This window comes from Odontesthes bonariensis, chromosome 9, assembly GCF_027942865.1.
Source record: "Odontesthes bonariensis isolate fOdoBon6 chromosome 9, fOdoBon6.hap1, whole genome shotgun sequence".
NCBI lineage: Eukaryota > Metazoa > Chordata > Actinopteri > Atheriniformes > Atherinopsidae > Odontesthes > Odontesthes bonariensis.
The window spans coordinates 10582966-10606077 of NC_134514.1; the positions used below are offsets into that span (position 1 = coordinate 10582966).

A 23112-nucleotide genomic window follows, 5' to 3' on the forward strand; every position below is an offset into this window, starting at 1 on the left:
AAAAGATAAAACAATTTTGAATAAAAACAGATAGTAGATAGACGGTACATGTTAATATTCTAGATATAGAGCTGGTTATTAGGAAATAAAAATCAAAGACTATGACACCAAACTGGTACTATACTTTGTTTTTCTTCACATTTGCATGTTAACTTCATGCATTTACATAATGTTCACTCTTACATGTCTCAGTATGTAATGTTGCTCTATTTAGATTATACGATTTCATTCATTTATTGTTGCTTTTTCTTCATATAGACACAAAGAAATAGCTGTTAGATTCGCAAAAGCTCCAAACAACAATAAAAGTGAATGGTTGTGTACTTACTGAGCAACCAATGCCTCATTGCGAGAGATATTATTTTGTACAAATTTCAGGGATTTTCTTGAAAAAAATAATAGTTTATGCAAAAAATGACTTACTACATACATGGACAGTCTTGGACAGTCTTGGATAACAAAAGTATCACAAGGGATTTCAAACAGCCACGTGATAATCTGACATGCCAAAAGCTTACCATCCTATTAATCCTAACAAGATCTTCTGGTTTCTTTGCCCAGGCCGGCAAGTCCACATCACAAATCATGGCCCCGTCCTCCCTCATTCCCAGATGGTAGCCGTTACTGTTGACAAACATCTCCGGGAGATAGTAAAACTCAGGAATCAGTTCCTGCGGAAGAGAGATGTTCATATCTACTGATAAGGACACAATGCCTAATACAATAGACATCACAGTGTAATCACCCAAAACCCCAAAGCAAAAAAAAGGACAGAACCACAAAAAGAAAAAAAAAAAAAAAAAAAGAGGTTAAGGCTGTGTCCCACTGAGAGAAAGTGAAAATTCAAGGGGGAAAGGTAACACAAACAAACTGAGCAGCAGGCCATGAGATGGCGGTGAGAGGTGCTAGTCCAGTTATTCCAGGCAGAGGTGTTATATGTGTTAAATGAAACTGGAACTGAGTTGAGTTTTTCTTCCTGGTCTCTGGGTTCTTGTGATGGGGTCAGGACCTAGCAGGGGAGGGGAAGTCAGTGTGGTAAAGGAGCCCCAAACGTAAAGTCTGATGTGATTCCTTACAAGAAACAAGGCAAATTTTTCCTTACATTTTGCGGTTTCTAAAGAAATTTCTCCCGTATGATTGACCAAGGAGTTTCTCCATTTCTTTTGAACCACAGAAGAACGCATCATGTGTACTTAATGTACAGACCAAACCAATTTGACATTTATGGTTGTGGTACTCCAGCACCACAAACATTTTTTGTGCTTTTTAAGTCACATGTTGCTTTGTTTCTCCACAAATAAACTTAAACCAATGCTCTTTGGTAGCTACTGTAACTCTAAAAATCACATCATATCATCATCAAAAGCATCATTAATCTCTTGTAAGGATGGAATTCATTTTCAACTGCCTTACCCTAAACTTCCTTACAATCGATCCAAAAACTATGACCATTAAAGATATTCTTCAGAAAACAGCAATTTTTCAGTCCTCACTTTGATCCCTTATCCTCTACAGCTAAGATAGGATAAGTGAGTCTAGCCTCTGAGCAATCAGGCATATGCACACCAGGAATGTAGATTCAGTCCTCATTAGACGGCATAGACACAAGACAACTTAACCATAGTTGTCCTTTCTTACCCTGAGATTATAAAGGAAGATGCAACCGCAGTGTATTAACTCCCCTTATCAGTTTGTCAGCTGTTTGTTTTGCCAGCTTCAGTGGTATTATGAAATTTTATTAAGCCTATGGGATACATAACGTGCAGAGCTCTTAGGCACCTATAAATCACGGAGGTTTTGAGAGAGGGAGTTAGCATGACACGGTACAGGCCAATAATACTACTGGTCTGCTGTTGGTCACATTTCACCCTGTGCACACGACAGGGAAGGGAGCCAAGAAACCATTCCTCTTCGTTTCCCTCCGTCCCCCACATACACAGACATACACACAGCCACACTTTCCCCCGCTATTTCTGTTGTAAACTTCCTGCCATAACTCACCACCAAGCCGTTAAAACTGCCAGCTCCGTTTTCAAGCCACCATCCCATGGCAGCCATTAATTCCGCAACAGCATCGTAATGGGCTAACAAGTCAATCACACAAGTCTCCGTTGCTTTATACTGTGTCACCTTAACGACATGTTCGTCAAAATCTGTCACCAGCAGGGTGCTGCCGGATTCCTTCAGAAAACATAGTGGCAGTTTGTGTGTGTGTGTGTGTGTTTTTATATGTGTGTGGATGCATGCCCAATACTTCCATTAAAAAAAAAATCTGCTTCTCTGTACCCATGAGCAGCTCTGTCAGGATAACGTTAACACACGTACACCCAGAAATAAATGTAAGGTATGGAGGCATATTAACATTAATGATGGGATAGGCGAGGAGGTGAGTTTCTTAGTTGGTGCAGGGTTGTTTCCATTTGACTTGCTCTTTTAGGAGGTCATCCCCATCAGGGGTTCAAGCTCCCTTGGACTTGTCATCATTACTGGAGGAGGATGGGGTTAATGAAAGAGAGACCCTGGTAAAAAACAAGATCTCTTTCAATAAGAGAACCAATGGGCTGCTTGGTGGTCTGAGCCAAAACTGACCTTAACCCTGGACTCAACTCTGTCGTAACCCACTGGGGGCCGTGTATGTCATTTTTGTCTCCTCTCTGTTGACAAGTATGAAAATCTATGCTTTTATCTAATCTTTGATAAGTTTATGGTAAAGTTGTATATTTCTATTCAAAATATGTTCAAGATTACAAGCATCAAAATATATTCGAAAGCAGGATGTTATTATTAGATTATTTGAGGGAGCATCACATCAAACAGCCTAATGGTGGGCTACTATCGTCACATAGTTTTCCCATGTTGCAGTATGACAAACCAAAACAATTCATTGTGCAATATTTTCCCTCTTCTAATACATTATAAAACACTGCTAGCAATCCAGCGTTGTCCTGCACAGGACAATGCTTCTCCTAATAGATCAACAGCCTACTTGTGTGTGTAAAAACAAATGCATGCAGACATACAAGTACTCAAAAGTACACTGCATTTGTTAACAGGGTGGCGTTTCACGGGCTCACAGCGTTCTACCTTTGCCTCACATAGGTTGTTGGCTGCTCTCCCCCAGATCCTGGCAAGTAAAAGCCCTGTCTGTACATAAAAGACTACATTTTAAATAGCTTTTGTCATTAATGCTTTATTAATTGCCTGGGGCAACACTACCCGACGCAGGGTGTGCTAGAAATATATGACACTTTGAGGTCAGTGCGTATCCCTGCTGCGTGCTATGCAGTGGGCAAAATGGAGGCAAATCAGCAGGGTTCAGCGTTTTCAGTCTCTGCGCCGTGGCTCTGCAGGGAGAGGGCTTTGTTTTTCTCTCAGATGCAGACTTTGTTCAAGATCAGCCTACCTCTGAAATAGTTTGCTTCAGGCATAAAATGATTCAAATGAGTATTGGGTAATTCTATGTATTATTGGTCTTTGTAATTTTATTTGGATGAGGCATTTATAATCAACGGTAAGCTCTTTATTTTTGCAGGTTTAATGAGGTTATATGACAAATTTCACATGCATTCTGCACAGCATGAAAGATGCTGAGATATTGTACTGTAAATTGATATGTATCATTACTGTCAGAACTGCACTCCTAACAGCCATATTCATTGTGCCGGTTGAAGAAAGAAAGGATACAAAAACATGTCAGTTCTGCTTGTGTCAGGGTACAACATTAGCTATGCTTGTTTTTGTTAGGATTCTCACCTTAACATCAGATGTGTCCCTCTGACAGTTCCTCCAGGAGCGGGCGATGGCAGAGAATGTGCGATCAGGGTGGTCAAATTTGTTATTATTGGAACCGAGGAAGAACGTGGTGAAGGGCTCCTACAGAGAAAGAAAATTAGACATCAGCACAGTCAAAGATCACAGTTTAATTTTAAATTCAATCCAAGAGGTTTACACACTTACACATATACATAGCCTAAATTTTCTGCACAAATTCATTGTTATTTCACTCTGTCAAAGGCTAAGAAATCTCTGTAGAGATCAGTCATTCATTGTATCCAAGCCTGAGGGAGAATCAATTAGTGTTCTTCCTGAGTACAGTAGGCCATAATGATAATAGGCAAAAATTGGGTTTTCTAAGACTGTGATAGTAACCACAGCTGGTTGAAGTGGATAGATCCCTCACCAGGAGGAGAAAGGGAATGTGGGAACAAACCCACTGAGACCAATCTAACTATTGTCAGGGGAGCTCATCAGCTCCTTTCTACTAATGATGGGAGGGTTGCAGTACAAAGTTCCCCATAAAGCTTTTTCAATTTTGTAAGGTTCTTCAAAATCATATAGACAGCAACGGAAAGAAGCTCTACGGGATATACGGGCTGGTTTTATGGGCAACAGACTGGAGTTGCATTTGCCTACTCCTTCTCTTCCACAGTAAATGAGGACAGTGCTCAGTAACCTTGATGGACATGTCTCCAGCGCTCACTGGGTTGCCTGAAACACATAAACCTGTCACACCAGCCCCTGTAAATCATTACCCAGCCACTCTTTATTTAGTTCACATATGCTGGTTTACTGGCCTGTGAAATGTGTTTTCTGAGCGCCATTGGTCTAACTCAGCCCAATCAAATTGAAATGTCTAGCTGCTTCCTGTGCAAAAGCCGACAGACCTCAAAGTAACAGCATCATCAAGTCTGACAAGTGACGATCAACCAATGCAGACAAAAAATGAAAAGCTGTCTTTAGTCTGGGTGCATCTTCATTCCAATTCACATACTTGACTAATTCAGGGAATGTGAGAACAATAGCAGAGAGAATGGTTAAAGGAGTGATTTTACTGACTATTCTGACAAGCCAGTGCAGGGTGTTGGCCGCAGTGGAGTAGTGGGAGTTGTCGGAGTTGTAATGACAAGGTGGAGTCTGGTCATCCTCCCAGGTCTCATAGCGTTCGGCGTAAAATGCTGCACGTTTAGGATTCAATGCACCAACAGGCTGGAATGAAAATAAATGAATAAATAAAAAGTTTAGTCCTGAGAAAAAAGCAATTCATTTTTGTGTAATTAAAATAAATTAATTAAACCACATCAAAGCCCCATTAAAGAAATTTCAAAGTTATTTTAATGTACACTTTCAACGTCACATGCTTTATAAAGGAAAAATAAGAATAGTGCCCTTTTGTGTTATAACTTAAACTGTTTATACTTTGACTCGTAAGTAATTCCTGACCTTGGCCACAATCTTCTAAAAACAAACAAACAACACCAGCAGCAATAAAAAAACCCATTTTTTTTTAAAAATTAACAATGAAAGGAAAATAAAAAATTAGAGCCACTTCAACTCCCAAAGAAGAATAATCAGGGAGCAGATAATGAGTTCAACGAAGTAAAGATTTCATAGTGCTAAAGTTCACTTTGTGCTTCTGCTATAATATCTAGCTTGTTAAAAGGTGAAAACAAAAACAGTTCACATGTTCATCACCCCGTATAATTACGGGGCACTGCTACTTCTGAAAATCCCATAATATGCATAACCTGATGGCAGGAAAGCATTTTTGAGAGTTTAGCTTGCGGTGACCTTTCATAAAAGAACCTTGTGGCTCAGAAAATTAGGAAACAAAACTTCCAAAAGTAAAATAAGAACTTGTTCTGTGGCCCAAATGTAGAGTAATTTTACAACATATGAATTGTCACTATTATTAAACCCTTAGATAAACAAACTACTACATTTGAGCTAGACTGTTGTTTTTGTCTCATTTGTCATTTTTTAGAATGATTCCCCCGTCTTCCCCCGCAGGTCCTCCAGTTCTCCGTTTAGCTTCCGGGCCGCTGGGTTTGGATCGGGATAAGCAAGACTGACTGCTGTAACATCATTATTGTCATGAAATATCCACCTTAACAAATGTGGTGGGAGAACACATGATGTTCGGAAATGTATCAAACAAAACAACAGAAAATGAAAAATATAGTACCTTGATTTGAGAGTAAAAACCTTTTTAGGTGCAAAGATAAATTATCTTCCCTCCAGTTACTTGTATTAGTGAAGTATGAAGAAAGTATGAGTAGATAAAAAAAAAACTAGGCATAACTGATAGTTATTTTAGAAATTGAGCAGAGGTTGGTGAAGAGTTCACAGCAGCCATGGAGCTTTACTCTAAGATTTTTCTGTCAAACCACATTATTCTTCTGGACCTTAAAAGCTCCTGTTGCACTGTCTTCTGTCTGAAATCTAAAGAAGTATAGAGACATAGGTGACCAGGATAGTGCAATGGAGATGGAGGGAGGAGATATGAGCGTCTCCTGCAAAATGTTGCTGGTAATCCATGTGGATTAACCCTGGCTGACCTGATTTACACATAACACACCCACCAAACCAAACAGTTAGCTCAGTACTGCTCCTCCCGTCTGTGTTCAGAGCCCTTCTGCGCTCCGGGGCAGTGCTGATGGAAGTTACCAGGATCTGCACAATGCAGTGATATACACCTAGAGTCTGCAGAGCAGAATTAAAGTCAGTTTTTCTGACTACAGAAACTGCAAATTGATAGAATTTTTGTCAGAAAGAGGGCATTTATGTATTTAAAGAGTCACACAGATTCTGAACACTCGTTTGTCAATATTTTCTCATGATTGATACAAGATGTTGACAGAAAAAATACAAGAGCCTAAAATTCTCCACAGTCAAGGCTGGAAACATGAAGAGGGTATAATGATGAAGAAATGAAAATTATTGTTATATTCATTTCCCATCCCTGCAATTATTTCATTGTTAGGCAGGACCTTGGATAGCATGGTTCATAATTTAACCATAGCCTCAGTAATAACTTCAATATTGGACTGACACAATCACTGAGTTTTTGCCCTTTGGCAGCCGTTTCATTTTCATGTGTTCTCAAGGCAACAAAATTACTCCCATTAAACATACGTTTAGTGGTGAATAAATTGCTTTGCCTGTGTTTTCAATCACCCTATCCAATATAAGAGCCTCAGAGGCATATTGGCAGTCAATATTAATATACTCAGTTTCACTGAATCATTAACACAGGGGGAAGGGAGACTGGTAATGTAATCAATGGCAGCTTTTCTACCTGAAAGCTGCAGCACAAGGGTAAAAAGAAATGGAGTAATAGCCCTCTGCAACTGATGCCTAAAAATATACCCATCTTTATAACATCATATAAACACCAATATGTTTTTGCATATGTACAGTTAGCATCAAACTCAGTATGACAGATTAACTTTCCTTTACTGTGTGACACAGGGCACATTCCTGACGCTCTAAGTCAACGAACTTATAACGAAATTGAAACTTTTTTTTGGGTAGGGGGGGTTCTCCCTTAAAATTTAATGTCGGCCCACATCAGTGTTAGCACAATTGAATTGACTGAAAGAGAAGTTTATTGAGATCTACATAGATTTATGGGGTGATAATAGCCTTGCATGCGACGTCTTGGCCCAGCTGGATCGGGGTGCAAGCCGCAAGACGTCTCACACTCAGTAAAACCGCGTCTAGTGTGACTAATGCAGTTTAGAGCTGTACAAAAAGAAGAGAAAGGTTATACTTATGACAGAGGGAGAAGAATGGAGAAAAAGACAACAGTAGGTAACACTAGAGTGTGTAAAGAAGCAAAGAAGGAAATTAACTTCATAGACATTAGTGCAAAATGCCTCATTTTGAGATTTTGATTTACACCATTAGTAAACGTTTTGCTTGCACACATTGTGAAAGTATTGCGCTTAAAAGTGTTATCACAGGCAAGAAACCATAAGATATAGATTATTTTGATCTCAGAGATATAAATGATCATAAGTTTCACATTTTGAGAACAAAAAAGTACATTTGAATTTTGTTTTAGTGCTACAAACATTGGTCCTGACTACAAACCACACGCACACAACTTAAAGTGCCACGTTACAGGGAGGGGATCCAAAAACATGGCAACCGACAAGGTATTTCCTGCCAATTCTGCTAAATGACACGAAAATGTTCTCACAATGCTTCTCAAGTTGTTCAGCTGTGTAAGCATGAATATAATAAGAAACTGTCTATAAGACTTGTAGTGTAGGGCTAATAATGCTTTTTTGGAGGGGGGATTCCCAGAAAATGTATAGTTGAAGTGCAGGCATAATTATATGACTGCATTGTAAAACAGTTCACCCACATTACTAAAGAAGTTGCTGTTTTATGCCAACCTAAAGGGAGACGACTGTTAAAAACTATTTAAGCTGCTATAGCAAATCATAGAAACCCAATTCTCTTAAATAAAAGAAGACAGTAACAAAAAGTTAAAGACAAACAAAGGCCCTCCATGAGCCAACTGGCTATGCTCAGCTCGTTCTCATGGAAAAATGTTAAATAGTCATGAAACAGAAATATTTATATTTGTGCTTAGGAAAACAAATTTGTATTTTTTCATGCTGCCCAACATGACTTTGAGGTATTGTATTTCAGTGAGACGTGTGGTTCATGTATCGAGCACATCTCGTGTGTTCAGCCAAGTGGGCGGGACTCAGCAGCCAGTAATCCAGTAAAAGGATATTTTGATGCGATATGTTTTCACAAGCCATGATGCTTTTGTAACCTTAACCATTTAAGTTTGAATTTGTATTGTAATGCTTATCCTTAGCCAAGTAGTTTGTACCGTGAAAAAAGCAACAAAACACCCTCTGAATCCTAAAATGACATTTTAAAGTGAAGTTACTTTGAAACATCAGTGAGACAGAAGTCAAACTTGGCAATTTAGCTTGATAGTTGCGTGTGTGGCTCCAACCATCAACCGATCTGATCTCCACATGCAGATTTTGTTGGCTCTGAAAATTATTTTGCAAGTATTTCACGAAATGCTGTGACTAGGGCTGGGGGAACGGATGCAGCATCGAGATGAGGACGTGAGATCCTCAATTGATTCACTAATGTCAAAAAATTGATTTTCTAGATGTTAACTAATATGGGGATGTGAAGTGTAGTTAAGTGCCCTGGCAGTCTATAGCATGTGTGATGGCTGAGTGAGAAATCCAACACACTTCTATGAAGTTGTTTTTGGAAATATTTTGGAAATACAACAGAAACTACATGTTTCCTGCTGGGAAAGGATTAAAAATAAAAAGAAGAAATACTCTGTTATAGTTGCTGTCATCGATCATGCAAACAAAAAAATGTCAAAAATTTATCCCAACTCAGAGAGGGGAGAGCAAATTACAAACTCTGTGATGTGTTGAGCACTTTGGAGTTACAACATCCCATCCAAGAGAAATTCTATTGACGGACTACATCAACACCAAAACTGAAGTCATGATCTAATGCAGGAAAGCAGGTAGGTTACCTCCAACCTGAGATGTGTGCAACATTTCCACAGTATCTTACGTCACTGTACATTTTATCACAGATGACTGGCAGAGAGCGTCTCATTTGCTCTAAACAATAGCAATGAATGAATGAGATGTTGATTAGAATCCTGTTTATTTATTCACAATATGCCCAATGTTCATCTCTTAATTTACAAAAAGTACGCCGCTGGAGGCAAACATTTCTCTTCCCATTTTTCAATGCTGGGAAATCAAAAGATATTGGAGGTAAATTAACGATGGATTGTTACAAATACTTTCTTTAGAGAGCACCATGTAGAAAATATAATTCCTGTGTAGAAACAACTATCAAGATGCACCAATAGTCAACCTTTAATAGCACTGCAGCTCATTGAATTGCAAATTGTGAGGTGCCTAAAGATTCCCAAAACAAGCTGTGACACTGCGTTAATCAAAGGATTTCATGTATATGGAAGGATGACAAAAGAAAGCTGAAACCTTTCTACAAGGTTAACCCAATTTAGATTCGTGATCTCTCAAAAATAAACATATAACAAATTGCAATATTGCATCATAGAAAATCCTGAGAAATGGGCCGACTCATTTTGCATCCCATTACTTCTGTATGAAGCTAAAATCTTTTACAGTTATTGAAAGAAACTTGTCATGACCATTCCTAATTATAAATAAGTAAAATGTGTCATAGAATGATGGCCGTGAGTTAAAGCATTCAAATAAAAGAAACCATGTGGAACGGAAGTGTTGCTTTGAGAGAGAAAAATTCTTCCATGAAAATGCACTATGCTGCAGGAATTTGGAAATTTTGCAGAATGAAGCAGTTGCATTGTTGTTTCTGGGAGAGTTCAAGCATAAAATATAAAGGCTACTACAAAGCCAGTACAAATACTGAATATCCCCACATAGCCTGGACGTGCTGTCCTGTTCAGATGGATAAAAATATGGTAACGTCGCAAACGTCACATTTTATTTTCTAACCAAATACGTTTCACCAAAACTAAATGTTTGTTTTTCGACAGTGAAAAAATAAGCTAAAACATTAGAAGAATACATGAATGATTAACGCATTTGAAGCCAAAAAAAAGAGAAGATATTTAAAAGCTATTTACGACAAGATAAGCACTTCTGTGGCCCTTTGGTGTTTTCGGTCCTGTCATACTCACCATTTGCTGATAAGCCCAAATCTGGCTTTGATTACCTGTGCAAGAAAGAATAATCACTTATTCCCTTTTCCCTGCACTGTGCATCACACTAATCAAAGATAAAAGACCATGAAAACAACAGCATCAGACAGTTCCATGCTTTCTCCTATCCGAGTTAATTTCTCGTATAACACCTGACCCAGTGAAATACATCAGCAAAACTAAACAAAGTATGATCAAACTTAGATTGGCTTCAGATTCAATAAGATCACTGCTGGTGTTGTACACCAAAGTTGCAGAACGTGAACGTGGCTATCGGTGAGTGACTGTACAGAGTGTCTCCCTTTGTTTAGTTATATCTAAGCTACCTCCCAAAGAGATGCATATTGCATTTTATATTTCAAAAGAAATTACATTACAGTATGTTGCTGTGGTGCTCTGTCAGGAGAAGTCACAGTCATTTTTGCTTCCCTTGTCAGAAGCAGGGCTGCATGGAGCTCCAGTCTAATGCAATCAAGTGGCTCCAACTCAAGATAAAGCAGATGTGCTTCCAAACAGCCTGACTGGAGTAGAAGTGAGGGTGAAGACTGCTCCATTATGGAAACGAAAGAGCAGAAGGGGAGCTTTGCAGCAGCAAAGCTTTGTGCTGCAGAAAAAAATGGAACACAGATGAAAATAGGTTTTTCTGTTTCTGCACAGCTCATTTAATACATGTTGAAAGGGGAAATACAGAATATCAGCAACATTTTTTTTAAATTTAGTAAAGTGAAAATAAAGTCGTTGGCAGTTCAGAAGTGCCTTTCTGTCACTTTTTGGTCTTAAAATTATATCTGACTTTGGACACATGTCACAAACTGTAGCCAGTATATGAGGAAGCATAATGTTGAACCACATCTGCTCATTTCACTTTCCTTTGCAATGACATTTATTTCCATCACATAATTTAACAACTATGAGAAAGATTAGTCTCCCTCCATCTATCATCCACTTGTCACGACATCAAGAAATAATCATTAGAATCTAACGAACACTTAACTGCATGAATGAATTTTGGCATCCAAATATGCAGAAGTTTTGCCTCAAGGCAAAACCATACAGCATTACGCAATACTGTTTACAGCTGACTGAATACACAACCAGCAGGTAATTGTAGGTACTGGTTTGGGAGGAAATTACTCTGCAAATTAGACCACGAGCAGTTTCAAACAATGCTGTCAATCAAGTGACAGTGAGTCACGAATAATTGAGAAGCTGGTCTCAGGTATGACTGATCTGTGGGAAAGAAAGACCGGTGCACTGCTAGCGTGAGATCATTTGAGAATGACTCACAAGTATTAATGATGGTTCAGTCTGAATCTTAAAAAAAGATGGCGTGTTTTTTTTTACGATTCTACAACTCACAGATAGATTATGAGGGGGTGGGGGGGCGTGTGTTGTGTTATTTTTCCATATGACATACAAATGAAAAGAAAATTAACAGGCAAAAAGAATATTTCGTTGTACTTTGTATGGCTAAGGATAGAGCGAACAACAACCTTCGGGTTGCAATGAAAGCGCAAAGAACTGCAGTTCCTTAAATGGCCAATTGGGGTTTGCTCCAAAAGTGAGTCCAGTGTTATTCATCAACATAAAGATGTTTACAGCTTGAACAATAAAACATTTTTGTTCTCCATTACTTATTTGTTCCTTCATGGAAACAGTATGGGGGGTGATTTCTTTTATTTTCTTTATAATTGAAGAAAATAAAAATTTGAATTATATTAAGAGTTAGAATTATGCATTTGAATGGCAGGTGGTTTGAGTGGCAGGTGAGTTACCCGGTGGATGCGCATAATGTCCTCTCATTCAGACTCCTTTTTTTCTGCCTTCCTTCTGGCCAAAAAAGAACCCCAAGAGGGTGACATGTTTAAGATTCAGAGTTGCAGTCCACAAACCAATGGATAATGCTATGCTGGGAACGTCCATCCTATTCACTGTCTGTTGAACAAAAGCATTAACCTTTATCAATTACAGACAGAAATATATATGTAGCCCAATATGTAAAATAATAGTGAGCACAGTACTATCTAATGCGTGTTTATCTTGGATATCTTTTTGTTTCTACTTGGCCTATACTACAGAATTGTTGAAATTAGAATATGCTTAAGTCAAATTTCTTGTGCAACTGTTTTATATATTCCAGGAGATCTGTAATACAGCAAATTTAGAAAGCGTTTTTATTCCTTACAAAATCATGACTTTTTTGTATTAATATTAAAAAAAACAGGAGGAAAATTTTATATAAAAATCTTAAATGACATCGAGACTTAGTTAACACACGTATCATCTACATGGAACACATTCACATGCATGGGACACTCTCCTTAGAAAGACATACTCAGTCCTACTATACAATGAACATATCTCCAGAGACTCTGCTTCTACCTTTAATACATAATTGAACAAAAGGGCGGACCGAGCAGAGAGGAGAAGTGTGGAGGCCTCTGTCCCTCTCTGCTACACTAGCAGTGAACTTTTGGAGGAAAGAGCCCCAGGGTTCCAAGGACAACTGTCAGGAGACAAGGGCTGTGAACTCATGGTAATGAAGGCAGCTCAGTCCTGTAAACAGCATGGGAGGATGTCACTGGAATACATTACAATACATAACTGTCTCCCCAGGGCAAGAGGGTTGCATGTGGCTCAGACCTGATCAACCATCCTCAGCACACACATGCATGCAGTATACACACACACAACCTATGGCTTTCTGAGCCCACCTGGATACCCTTACAGGTAAAGCTGATAATCTTATTAAACGATTGTGGCAAAACACAACTGAGCTGCTTGTCCAAGAACGTCGAGGTTTAGTAAAATGCAAGATGCTCAACTTTAAACGCTCCAGCCTCTTTACTGTTTTAGAGTTTTCAGAGACGGAAAACACGTCTTGACAAAACGTCTTGAAAAGTTGAAAATTGATACAAACTGTTGGGAAGTGAGACAGCAAAGCGGGGCTCTTGGTCAGAACGTTGGTGCTTTGAGAGAAACAAGGCAGAATGAGGCAGCGATAAAGTGAGTGAGAGAGCTCAGACAGGAATGCGACCGTTTTCAGGTCAGTGAACAGCAGTGTGCAGGAGCGAGAGACGGAGAGACAGAGAGAGAGAAGGGGGGTGGTAAACCAGTAAACCAGGCCACAGTTTGTGGTAGAGAGATCTGCTGCTTTTCCCCTCTAAGTCAAAGACAAAATGCTGAACTATATCCATCGGGGTTGCAGGCCATTAGGGACATTGCGTATGAGTTCTTTTGCTGATTTAGCAGCATTGCAAGGACTCTTGTTATTGCACAGTTTGATGTGTTTTTGAATTGCCACATTGAGAACACCTTACACTGTGTTTATGACTCACTCTTATCATCTCATAGACCTTGTAAAAAATGTATCCTAAGCCGCTACATGGTTGAATTTGGAAAGTAAGAAAAAAAAGTTGTACTTAAACTTTACAATTAGTCATTTAGCAGGTAATTTCTTCCAAAGCAACTCAACAGTTTATGATTTCCATTTGTGTGTGTTTATGGAGTGATTGATTGGCTTTGAGCAGATCATGATGTTGTTGATCATATTTCATCTTATCCAGACAACCATTCAAATATCTGTTGCCTAAACTACTGACTTATATTTACACATACTATGTAAAATTTAATTTGAAACACAAGTCAGTGCCTTGGCTATAAGATTGAAGATTCTACTCTAAAAATAAATTGTGTACTTGTATAATATATTATGATATTTCAGGCAATGTCAAAAATATTTAAGGCATAGAGTGAAATATTCAAACCAATAGCTTGGCCTTTTCTAGATTAACAGAATGACTGTTGAGTTGCATGGTGTGTCAAAAGCTATCATGTTGAAATCAGTGACTTATCAGCCCCATTTTGTCCAAAATGCCAGCATTTATATTTCTGTGAACTATAGATATGTTTAAGCCTACTGTGTCCAAACCAAAAGGGCTCGATTGCTCTCCCAACTTGTCACATACTGACATTTTGTCAGGAACATGCAAGGTTGTGGATAGCTGTATATCAAGCACAATTGTGACAATCAAATAATTAGTGCGACAAAAGAAAACAAAATCATTTCTTGATTCAGCATGTCCCAGGATGAGGCTTCCTCCACTTTTTTTCAGCATTGTCCTTGTAACCTCTTGATCAACCTTTTGTTGATGTCTAATAAGATAGCATGTCACAGGTGAACTTGCTGTCTGTACATGTATTGCCATCCTCGGGGCTTCACAGCACTGATGCCAAGTGTTCAGAAAGGTTGAGATTATGCATATTAATAGTTGGAGAAACCTGGATAATACTTTTTTGTAAAGAAAAAAAACAAGTCTCGCTAATTCAAAAACTACAAATTGATATCAAAGTTGCAAAGCAGACGGTGCAATCTTTACAAGGTGATTCTCAAAGTCAAAAAAGGATATTTAACTACTATGTTTTTAGTTGCTACATCATCAACCTCACTGAATGACTGTCCTGAAATCAAGGATCATTTGGAAGACAGTTCTTTGTCTTGACAGTCATATTTTTTAGACTGCAATTGATTGTGGTTCAGTTGCTTTGGTCTCTGTTTACTTGTTAAGATTGTTATATTCCGTGAATGCAAGAAAGATGTCTTTCCACACCTCAGTAGGATGTGACTTGGAAGGTCCCACCCTACCAAATAGCTTCCTTGACTTTGAGAAGGATTGTGTTGAGAGACTAAATCAATCGGGACCAAATGAATAGGGAGTTAACTTACATAGAGTATCTAAGGACATTTCAGGATGTTACAATCTGCACATCCACATTCTGCATTCCACCTCATGAGTTCAGCCTGCACATGATTCTTTTGACAGCAAATACCATATTGTTTTATGATCTAACTCTAAATAAGCAAATCTCCAGCAATTAAATCCAGCTGCTCTCTTCTCACCATAATATTCAGGGCCTCTGTACCTTTGAGAGATCTCTGAAGTTTCCTGGCAGGGTCAAGTCCAGCTCCTCAGAGTCATAGTTGGTGAGGACCCATGGAAAGACTGGGTACTGGTTCAGGTCATTGTATGTCCTCCCTAAACACACACCAAGCAGACAGAAATCTGTGAGTGATGAAGGGTTGCAAAGGTACAGAGGAGTTGACAGGAGGGCAAGATACAAGATACAAGTGAGGCTTTGGTTATTTTTGAAGATCAAGATTCCAACAAGCCCTGATGTCAGAGCACTGCATCAGACTGACTCCTTCAATACTTCCATAAAGAGTCTGCCCCGTAAACACATACACTAACGGCGGAGAATGTGAGAATATTTCCTGTATACATGACCTAGCCTTCTGAGTAAAGTTTGTTAAGATATGTAGGAGTCACAAGTGGCCAGTCTCCAAGTTTACAGAGAACATGTATATCTCTCAGGAATTAGGAGTGGAAGTAATTATAGAAATATAGATTTATAACTCTAAAAGCCTGTGATGTCATTGCAAGTCTGAACCACTGGGTTGCCGGATGTGAACTTTCTCAATGTTCTGGGGCTGGAAATATGATTTTCAGATGGAAGAAAGTGTCATAGTAAATCCATTGGAAAAACTATGGGCAGGTCCAATGTAGTCAATAGTACCCTATTTTTTCTTTATGGTTGGAGGGAAGGAGCTGCTATAATCCAAGTCTGGTAGCTGCTATGGATAGATATATATATATATATATATATATATATATATACACACACACACACACACACACACACACACACACACCGGTATATATTTATATTTTTGCTTTAATTTCTGCTGCTGTTAATGAATTAGGCTAAATACACTGGCTTAAAGAAATATGTTAATCTGTTGAAAGGTGACATTTGCTATGAAAAAGAAGCTATTCTTTAAAAGGGCAGAATTGTAATCCTAAAGTGTCACACTTGAAAATCCCATGATATTCTAACTCAATATATAATACAAAAATATATATACATACTGTATATCACATATTTTCAAATAAATATTTCCCACTCATGCATCGATTCTTTACCACAAAAGTTTATTATATAAATCTAACTAATCTGAGACAGTCTGTCAGGCTGAATTTTAGGTCCAAGAGATAGTCAGGGCCACACATTACAATTGCTTCATTACAAAGGGACTAATATAGACAAATATATAATGAAACACAAACGGTTAATTTAATCTTAATAATGCTACTTTGGCCCTAATGTAATGTAATAGTTGAATCCACACAAAGTTTCCAATATTAACAATTTTTTTACTGACAAAACATTATCAAGCCAAACCAAAACAGTAGGTGTGTTTTTGCAGAATGTTGGCATGAGAATCTAAATCTAGCTGAGCAAGTCAAAGTGTCTGACAAGCTAGTCAGTGACAGGACTTCTGCAGAGTAGCCAGGGTCTGGGGGAAGCTAGAGAGCATAATTATCCAGGTTAATGGCACACACTCAAGAGAAAACAGCGGACTGAGCGTGGAGGATGAGTCGGATGTTGCTGTGGTTAGACCGACTACTGCTGAGGCCTGAGTTGGGTGGCAGGATGTTAATAACAGTGGAATAGTGTTTAATTAGAGGACCACTTTCTGTTCGCGCCTCTTCTCAGCACTTCACCCCCCACCTGTCTCCCACTCCACACTATTCTGACATCCCTGGCAGCTCAGGTCATTACCAGGGTTTTTAATGAATTTTGGGCATGTTTTTCTGTCTGCCTTACATCTAATTAGCTGACAATAATGTATCGAACTCGAACACAAGCTAAATATAAATATGCATGAATATGCAGCGAGAGTGTGGATGACACCTTTCTGAGCAGAGTAGCGTGCATTCGCTCTTGCCTTCCCTGTTAGTTGCAGTTCAGATCAGAGAGTTGACAACAGAACCTTTCAACTCCACAGACACTCATATGTACCCTCTCACAAAGCCAGGCACTAATTATCTGGAAAAATGTGCTGTGCCTGCTCTCCGCTTCAAACAGCACACTCCCATGAACAGTGAAGTTTACTATGCTGAGCACTACTTATGGCTTCTGTGGATACTTAAACAAATATGACATACCTGAGGCCATTTAGAGTATGTTTCCAGCAGCACTGACATCAAGTTTATTGATCCTGATAGACGACCTTAAAGTTACAAAACTCTAACTGTGAGAAGATTCACATGGTGAAACTTAAAACTTTCAGTGGTGGTAAATATTACCTGGATAAGGAAGAAAACAAATCCGAATGTATTAATCTAACCGATGGCTTTGAAGAAGAGAAGACACGTCGTACCTTTAGCTACTTCTAAGTTTCACACAAAGACTTCCACTTGGAAATCAGATAAGTGTACAGCATTAAATTTGTACCTGCTATGGTGTTGAGAAACATGAGATACTCAAAGTTGGAGATTTCTCTTCTCTGCCAGCGCTGGGTCATATTGGAGGATTTGAAAAGCTGCCGGGGGGTTGCCAGGGAGATGCGCCTGAAAAAAAACGTGTAAAAAGGTAATCAAGAAAAAGAAAGTCTGGGTTATATACAGATATTTCAAATGTGATTATCTTAAAAATTCGAAAGCAACGTATGAAGCTATGCTCAAATGCAATAACTTACTTAAATCAAGGCTATAAATAATGATCTCCATAGCTTAAAATAACCAGCTATTTGTCTTTCTTATCAGTTATAGAATTAACACTGAGAGGAAGAGCGTACACAAAGTCACAGAGTAAACAAAAGAAAATAGCATTCACAGTTGCACAGTTTTCTAACTTGTAAATTATCTGGAAGCAAGGTGTTAATTGAGAGTCCCTAAATGAGGGAGCTTGCTCTCAATATCCACTCAATGAAAGACTGTTTGCTCTGCAGCAGTAAATAAAAAGGCCTGTTAGCACTATGAGAGTCTTTTCTCTCAGTGGTCTTTGGCCTGGCTGCAGTCCGGTTGTATAGAGTTTTCTGTCAGAGAATTAGGTCAGTTCAGTCAGGGTCAGTGCACATCTACTTCAATGACTGCAGCAATGGGACTTCAAATAAACTCTGCTCCAGGCCTAGCTGAACAGATGCACCACACCACAACACAGAGGAGGTAACAAAGGCCATATACAATTTACAAAAACAGCTACAGAAATTTATCAAGCTTTGGCTGATTCCACTTGGGATCTTTTAACCCACCTGGCTTGAGGAAGTCCATAGCTGGTGCCCACACCTACCCGAGGGAGACTGTAGACCACTTTCTTAACTGTGGCCTGGTCAGGAAAGTTGAACATGACAGATGCTGCAAAAAGTGAAACACATGCCTTCGTGATAAAAGAAAGAAAAAAAAATCTTCAATATCAAATGCTCTAATTGGTACTTTACTTACTTCTGTTGGCCATAAAGACCTCCATTGCAGTGTTCTGCAGGAGGTAGCGTCGGGAGAAGACTGCCCGGATCTCACTGAACATCCACTTCCCATGTAAACCCTCAGTGTATGCCAAGACCTAGAAGGTGAGACGAAGAGGAGAAAGTGTCGTCTGGTCATTATAGCGGTATAAATACAAAGATTCTGCCATGTTACATGCTTTGATGTCAGCTATCCATGTCAAAATGTTCCATTTTAAAGTTGCATACAACAAAATAACATTGTTTCTTACAATAATTCATTATGACTGAAATAAACATGACATTAATTATAAACAAAGAACTGATGTAAAATGTTTCATGGCTGTGATGTTATTTAGACTTAAGGTAAATGCATGAATCAACCATTTTTCATACTGAATCAGTGCATAGCACAATAAAATAAACCAGAGAAAAATGCTGCAGAAGAGATACCACTGGGCTCAGCATTTGTTTAATGTTTTATTATTACAAAAAATAAAAAAAATGGAAGATGTCGCACCTTTTATTATTTTTTAGGAATCTCTCCAGTTCATGGTCAGTTTGTGAGACAATGAATGATACCCTAGTTCATTAATCCCAACTGGAACTCAAACCTAGTACTTTCAATTAAATTTATGTTTCTTTTTGGGCCACTAAAAGCTCATTTTAACTAGATCTGCACCCTGTTGTCACTGGGCTAAAGCACCATAATGTAATTCAAACCTGTGCTTCACATAATCAAGTTACTCAAGAGTTCAGTGTTGATACCAGTCCATTCATTCCTTACTTCAGCTTGTAACAAAGAATAAGACTTTGTAACATATCTTAAGGCATGTTTCAATAACACAAAGCTGTCCACAGTTTCTCTCTCACACTTTTTTTATGTCGGTTTAAAACAAAGGAACAAAACAAAGTGTTCAAAGAAACACGCCCCTGGATCAGTGACATATAAATAATCAATAAATAAAAAACGAACAGGAGAGGGCAGACAAAGAATCATTAGAGTATGCAGTACCGTTGAAAAACAAAAGGTCCACGCACGGAAAATCAAGATAGTTGTTCTGACAGGTGAGAATGATGCCCTCACACCTTTCCCCCCTCCTTCCATCTCACTGAACATTTTTGTCAACAGAATGAGCCCCGGAGAAACGTCATCAAGTCCCCAGGTTATAATCACACATAGGTACAGTTCAGAGACAGAGTGTGAGATAATAAAGATATAACAGGGCAGTAAGGAAGTGAGGCCATACACAGTGAGAGTCGGGGGGTGTCTGTGTGGGGGAGGGGTTATGATTGAGGAGGGAGTAAGCAGGGAGGAAGAGAAGCACAGCGAGATGGTGAGCTGGGTTAGATCTGATGCTAATGCTCATTTAAAATAGTGACAGGCTGGAAGAGTGCAGTACGAGCTGGGCTGCCTTAATTTCTCCGTGGAATAGCTCATGCCCGACCTCCGTGCCACATCCAAAATCTCTGGAGCTCAATTAAAATTGGATTAGGTGGAGATGCTGGATGTGCAGCACAGCAGCTCTGGTGCTCCTCTACCAGTAATGCCCCTGCTTGACACCTCTGCAACCCCCTACTCAAACAGTTGTCATAGAGACAGCATGGCCCTGAGGAGGCAGCATGCAGAGTCGAGGAAGGATAGAGAGGAAGGGAAGTGAGATGGAGGGATGGCTATGAAGCTGCAGGAGCACAGAGGGCCAGCAGCAGCTCTCTATGCAGCAGGGAAGCTTTCTTCCTGCTCCCAATCTGCAGCCAGATGTTCTGGAAACAGACCTCTAAATGCAAATGTTGGAAAGCAAGGCACACAGATGTGCATAGTACAAAGGCCACAGCACTTTACTCCACCAAGGGAGTAATGAACCGTTTGATGTCTAGAGACTCTGAATAGTTAGTCAGTTTTAGTAGCCTGTAACAACTGTATGAATTTATGATTTTTCAATTGAACAGTAGCTCTTTAACTCTTGATTTGTTGCATCAGGCACTATAAAAATACTCAGTACAATAACATTCCAGGAAATTTAAACAATGCTGTTGATTTGACAAAAAAGCCCTGCTCTGCAGGTTTTTTCGAAAAATATCTGAAAACAGCTGTAATATTGTGGCAATACATTGGTTGTCAATATAGAGTTTTAGCACTGGCTGTTTTTGTTACCTAGCTAAAGTTAACAGTTTGCTGCCATGACAAAGTACAGGCCAAAGGGCTAGCTGTCAACAAAAGAGAAGCTAAAGAGGGGAAAAGAAAAGCTGATTTCAAACTGCACAGATCAAAAAAATTTGTCATAACAACAAAGCTTTGGTCTAAACCAACATGCTGGGGCCCCAGTAGACTTGGGGATTTGACAAAGCCCAGCCCTCATTTTTGGAGGCCCAGCTGTAAAAAAATGCCATTTAATGAACCTGTCTGCTGAAGCTGTCCCCTGCCTGTCAGAGGTGTCAGCTAGTGACAAGCGCTGGGGACGGCCGCCTCCAGTCACAGACAGGCCTGCCAGCTGGAGACTTCGGCCCCAATCTAATCACGCCACCAGGAAGGGACCGGCGCTCTGCTCTTGGTCTGTCACGCTCAGTGCTGGGGGAGCAGTGAGAGGGTGGGTGAAGGGGTCTGGTATGGCCGACAAGCACAGCCTTTTGTTTCCACACAGGTCCCTCAATGCAGGCTCATTAGGAGCCACAGGCGCATGCGCTGCTCTACTCTGCCAGCTGCAGGGAGATACACCTCTCCAGTATAATAGCCATAATGCAATTTAACATCACTGTGTTATTCCTCTTTTCTTCTTTCCTTGATTTGACAGAGGGTTGGCTGCACTGCGCCTGAAGCACATTATAGGAAAAAAAAAGAAAAAAAAAGAGGGAAAATATTGTGACAGATGAGATGAGGAGAGGCACAGGTGACACTGGTGTTTAGGCTGAAACTCATATATAATAATGTGCAGATGCTCAAGTGGAGCACATCATGCTTATAAGCCATAGGATGCCACTTCATGCGTGGAAATGGATTCTAATCATATTTGACTTCCGAATAGCTTTACCACCATATTGACTGAGACAAAATGACAGATGTTATTAATAAATCTAACGAAGCATTCCCTCTAAAACCCGATGCAATTTTTAGCGAAATGGAACAATAAAATCCCCCTCCTCTGCATTTATACCGAAATAAGAAAAGCAATATAATTCAGTGAGACCTCCAAGCCAGCATGACTGATATATTTATATGAGAGTGTGGAGCACACTGACAACCTGGTATCACAGCACCTCTGCTGCATTCTTCTCAGATTTGTCTAATAGGCTTCCACTATAAAGCCTCACAACTGCATGGTCCCAGGCGACTATAAGGAATATTGAAGTGAAAGAATAAGGGGAGGATACTGGAGACTGTTTCATTTTGAGTGATATGACTTCTCCCCCAGGAGCAAGTGGGGTGGATTTCACACATGGCAATTTGGAAGATCAGCACACACTGCATATACTGTATTCAATGGCTGACCCCAGGCAATATGGGCCAAATCTGTGAAGAGGTTGAGCAGTCGGGGAACCCATGGAGAAAGCGTTAAACCCAGTTAACAGGGAGAGCAGAGAACAACTCCGAGCTAAGTGGAAAGGCTTTTTCAGCTGAAGCCAACATGGCAAATTGCAATGCAAAAAGTGTTTCTCTTGAGAGGCATGAGGGTCTAACACGGTCTAAAAGTTTAGCATAGAAAATATTTCTAAGGCTTACCTTTTCTTGTATCTAGCAGTAATTATTAATGTGCATGTTTGGAATATGTGTCTAAATGCTACAAAAAAAAACAAACTTTAGATTTGTCCTTAAGCAAAACAATTGCATTTGATATATTTAAATAGAATTTAATGTACCCATATAAATAAAAAAAGATACTCAAAACATCCAAAAGCAATTTTTCTATTACTCTGAGTAAAACTCTGCAGTGAACTTATAACTGCAATTTGCGCAACTTGTCCATTTAAGAAACAAAGTGGGACACAGTGCTCATGTTCAACTTACTGCAAACAACTCAGGTGAACCCACACACACTGTGAAATCAAACTAATACTAGCACATTTAACTTTAAAAAGCCATGCAGTAAGAAATCTGAACTGTATGACCAAGACGTGCCAAAATCCACACTTTTATTTTAACTTTAATCCCTTTAACACCCTGCAAACATTTCTAATGTATGCCTGAACATCAAAGCATGTTTCTCATCTGAATCTCACTTAATGTGACAACTGTTGTGAAGTGTAGAAATAAAAAAAACGTCTAAGATTTCCTCAGATTTCCCCATGGTTTCTCACTGAGAGGCCCGTATCTCAGTTCCAATAATGTAGCAGGTTC

The 23112-nt window shown here is 39.3% G+C and overlaps 1 protein-coding gene across 1 annotated transcript in view; it reads right to left on the minus strand.

Annotated features, from left to right (window-relative positions):
• nbeab (neurobeachin b) overlaps window positions 1-23112 on the minus strand; it is a 184707-nt gene that overhangs the window by 18629 nt on the left and 142966 nt on the right. Inside the window, exons 41-47 of the mRNA XM_075473089.1 lie at window positions 18781-18898; window positions 18591-18693; window positions 17792-17907; window positions 15419-15531; window positions 4837-4986; window positions 3754-3873; window positions 519-671 (exon numbers count right to left, since the gene is read on the minus strand). Coding sequence (XP_075329204.1) covers window positions 519-671; window positions 3754-3873; window positions 4837-4986; window positions 15419-15531; window positions 17792-17907; window positions 18591-18693; window positions 18781-18898 — 873 coding nt within the window. The remainder of the gene's footprint in view (window positions 1-518; window positions 672-3753; window positions 3874-4836; window positions 4987-15418; window positions 15532-17791; window positions 17908-18590; window positions 18694-18780; window positions 18899-23112) is intronic.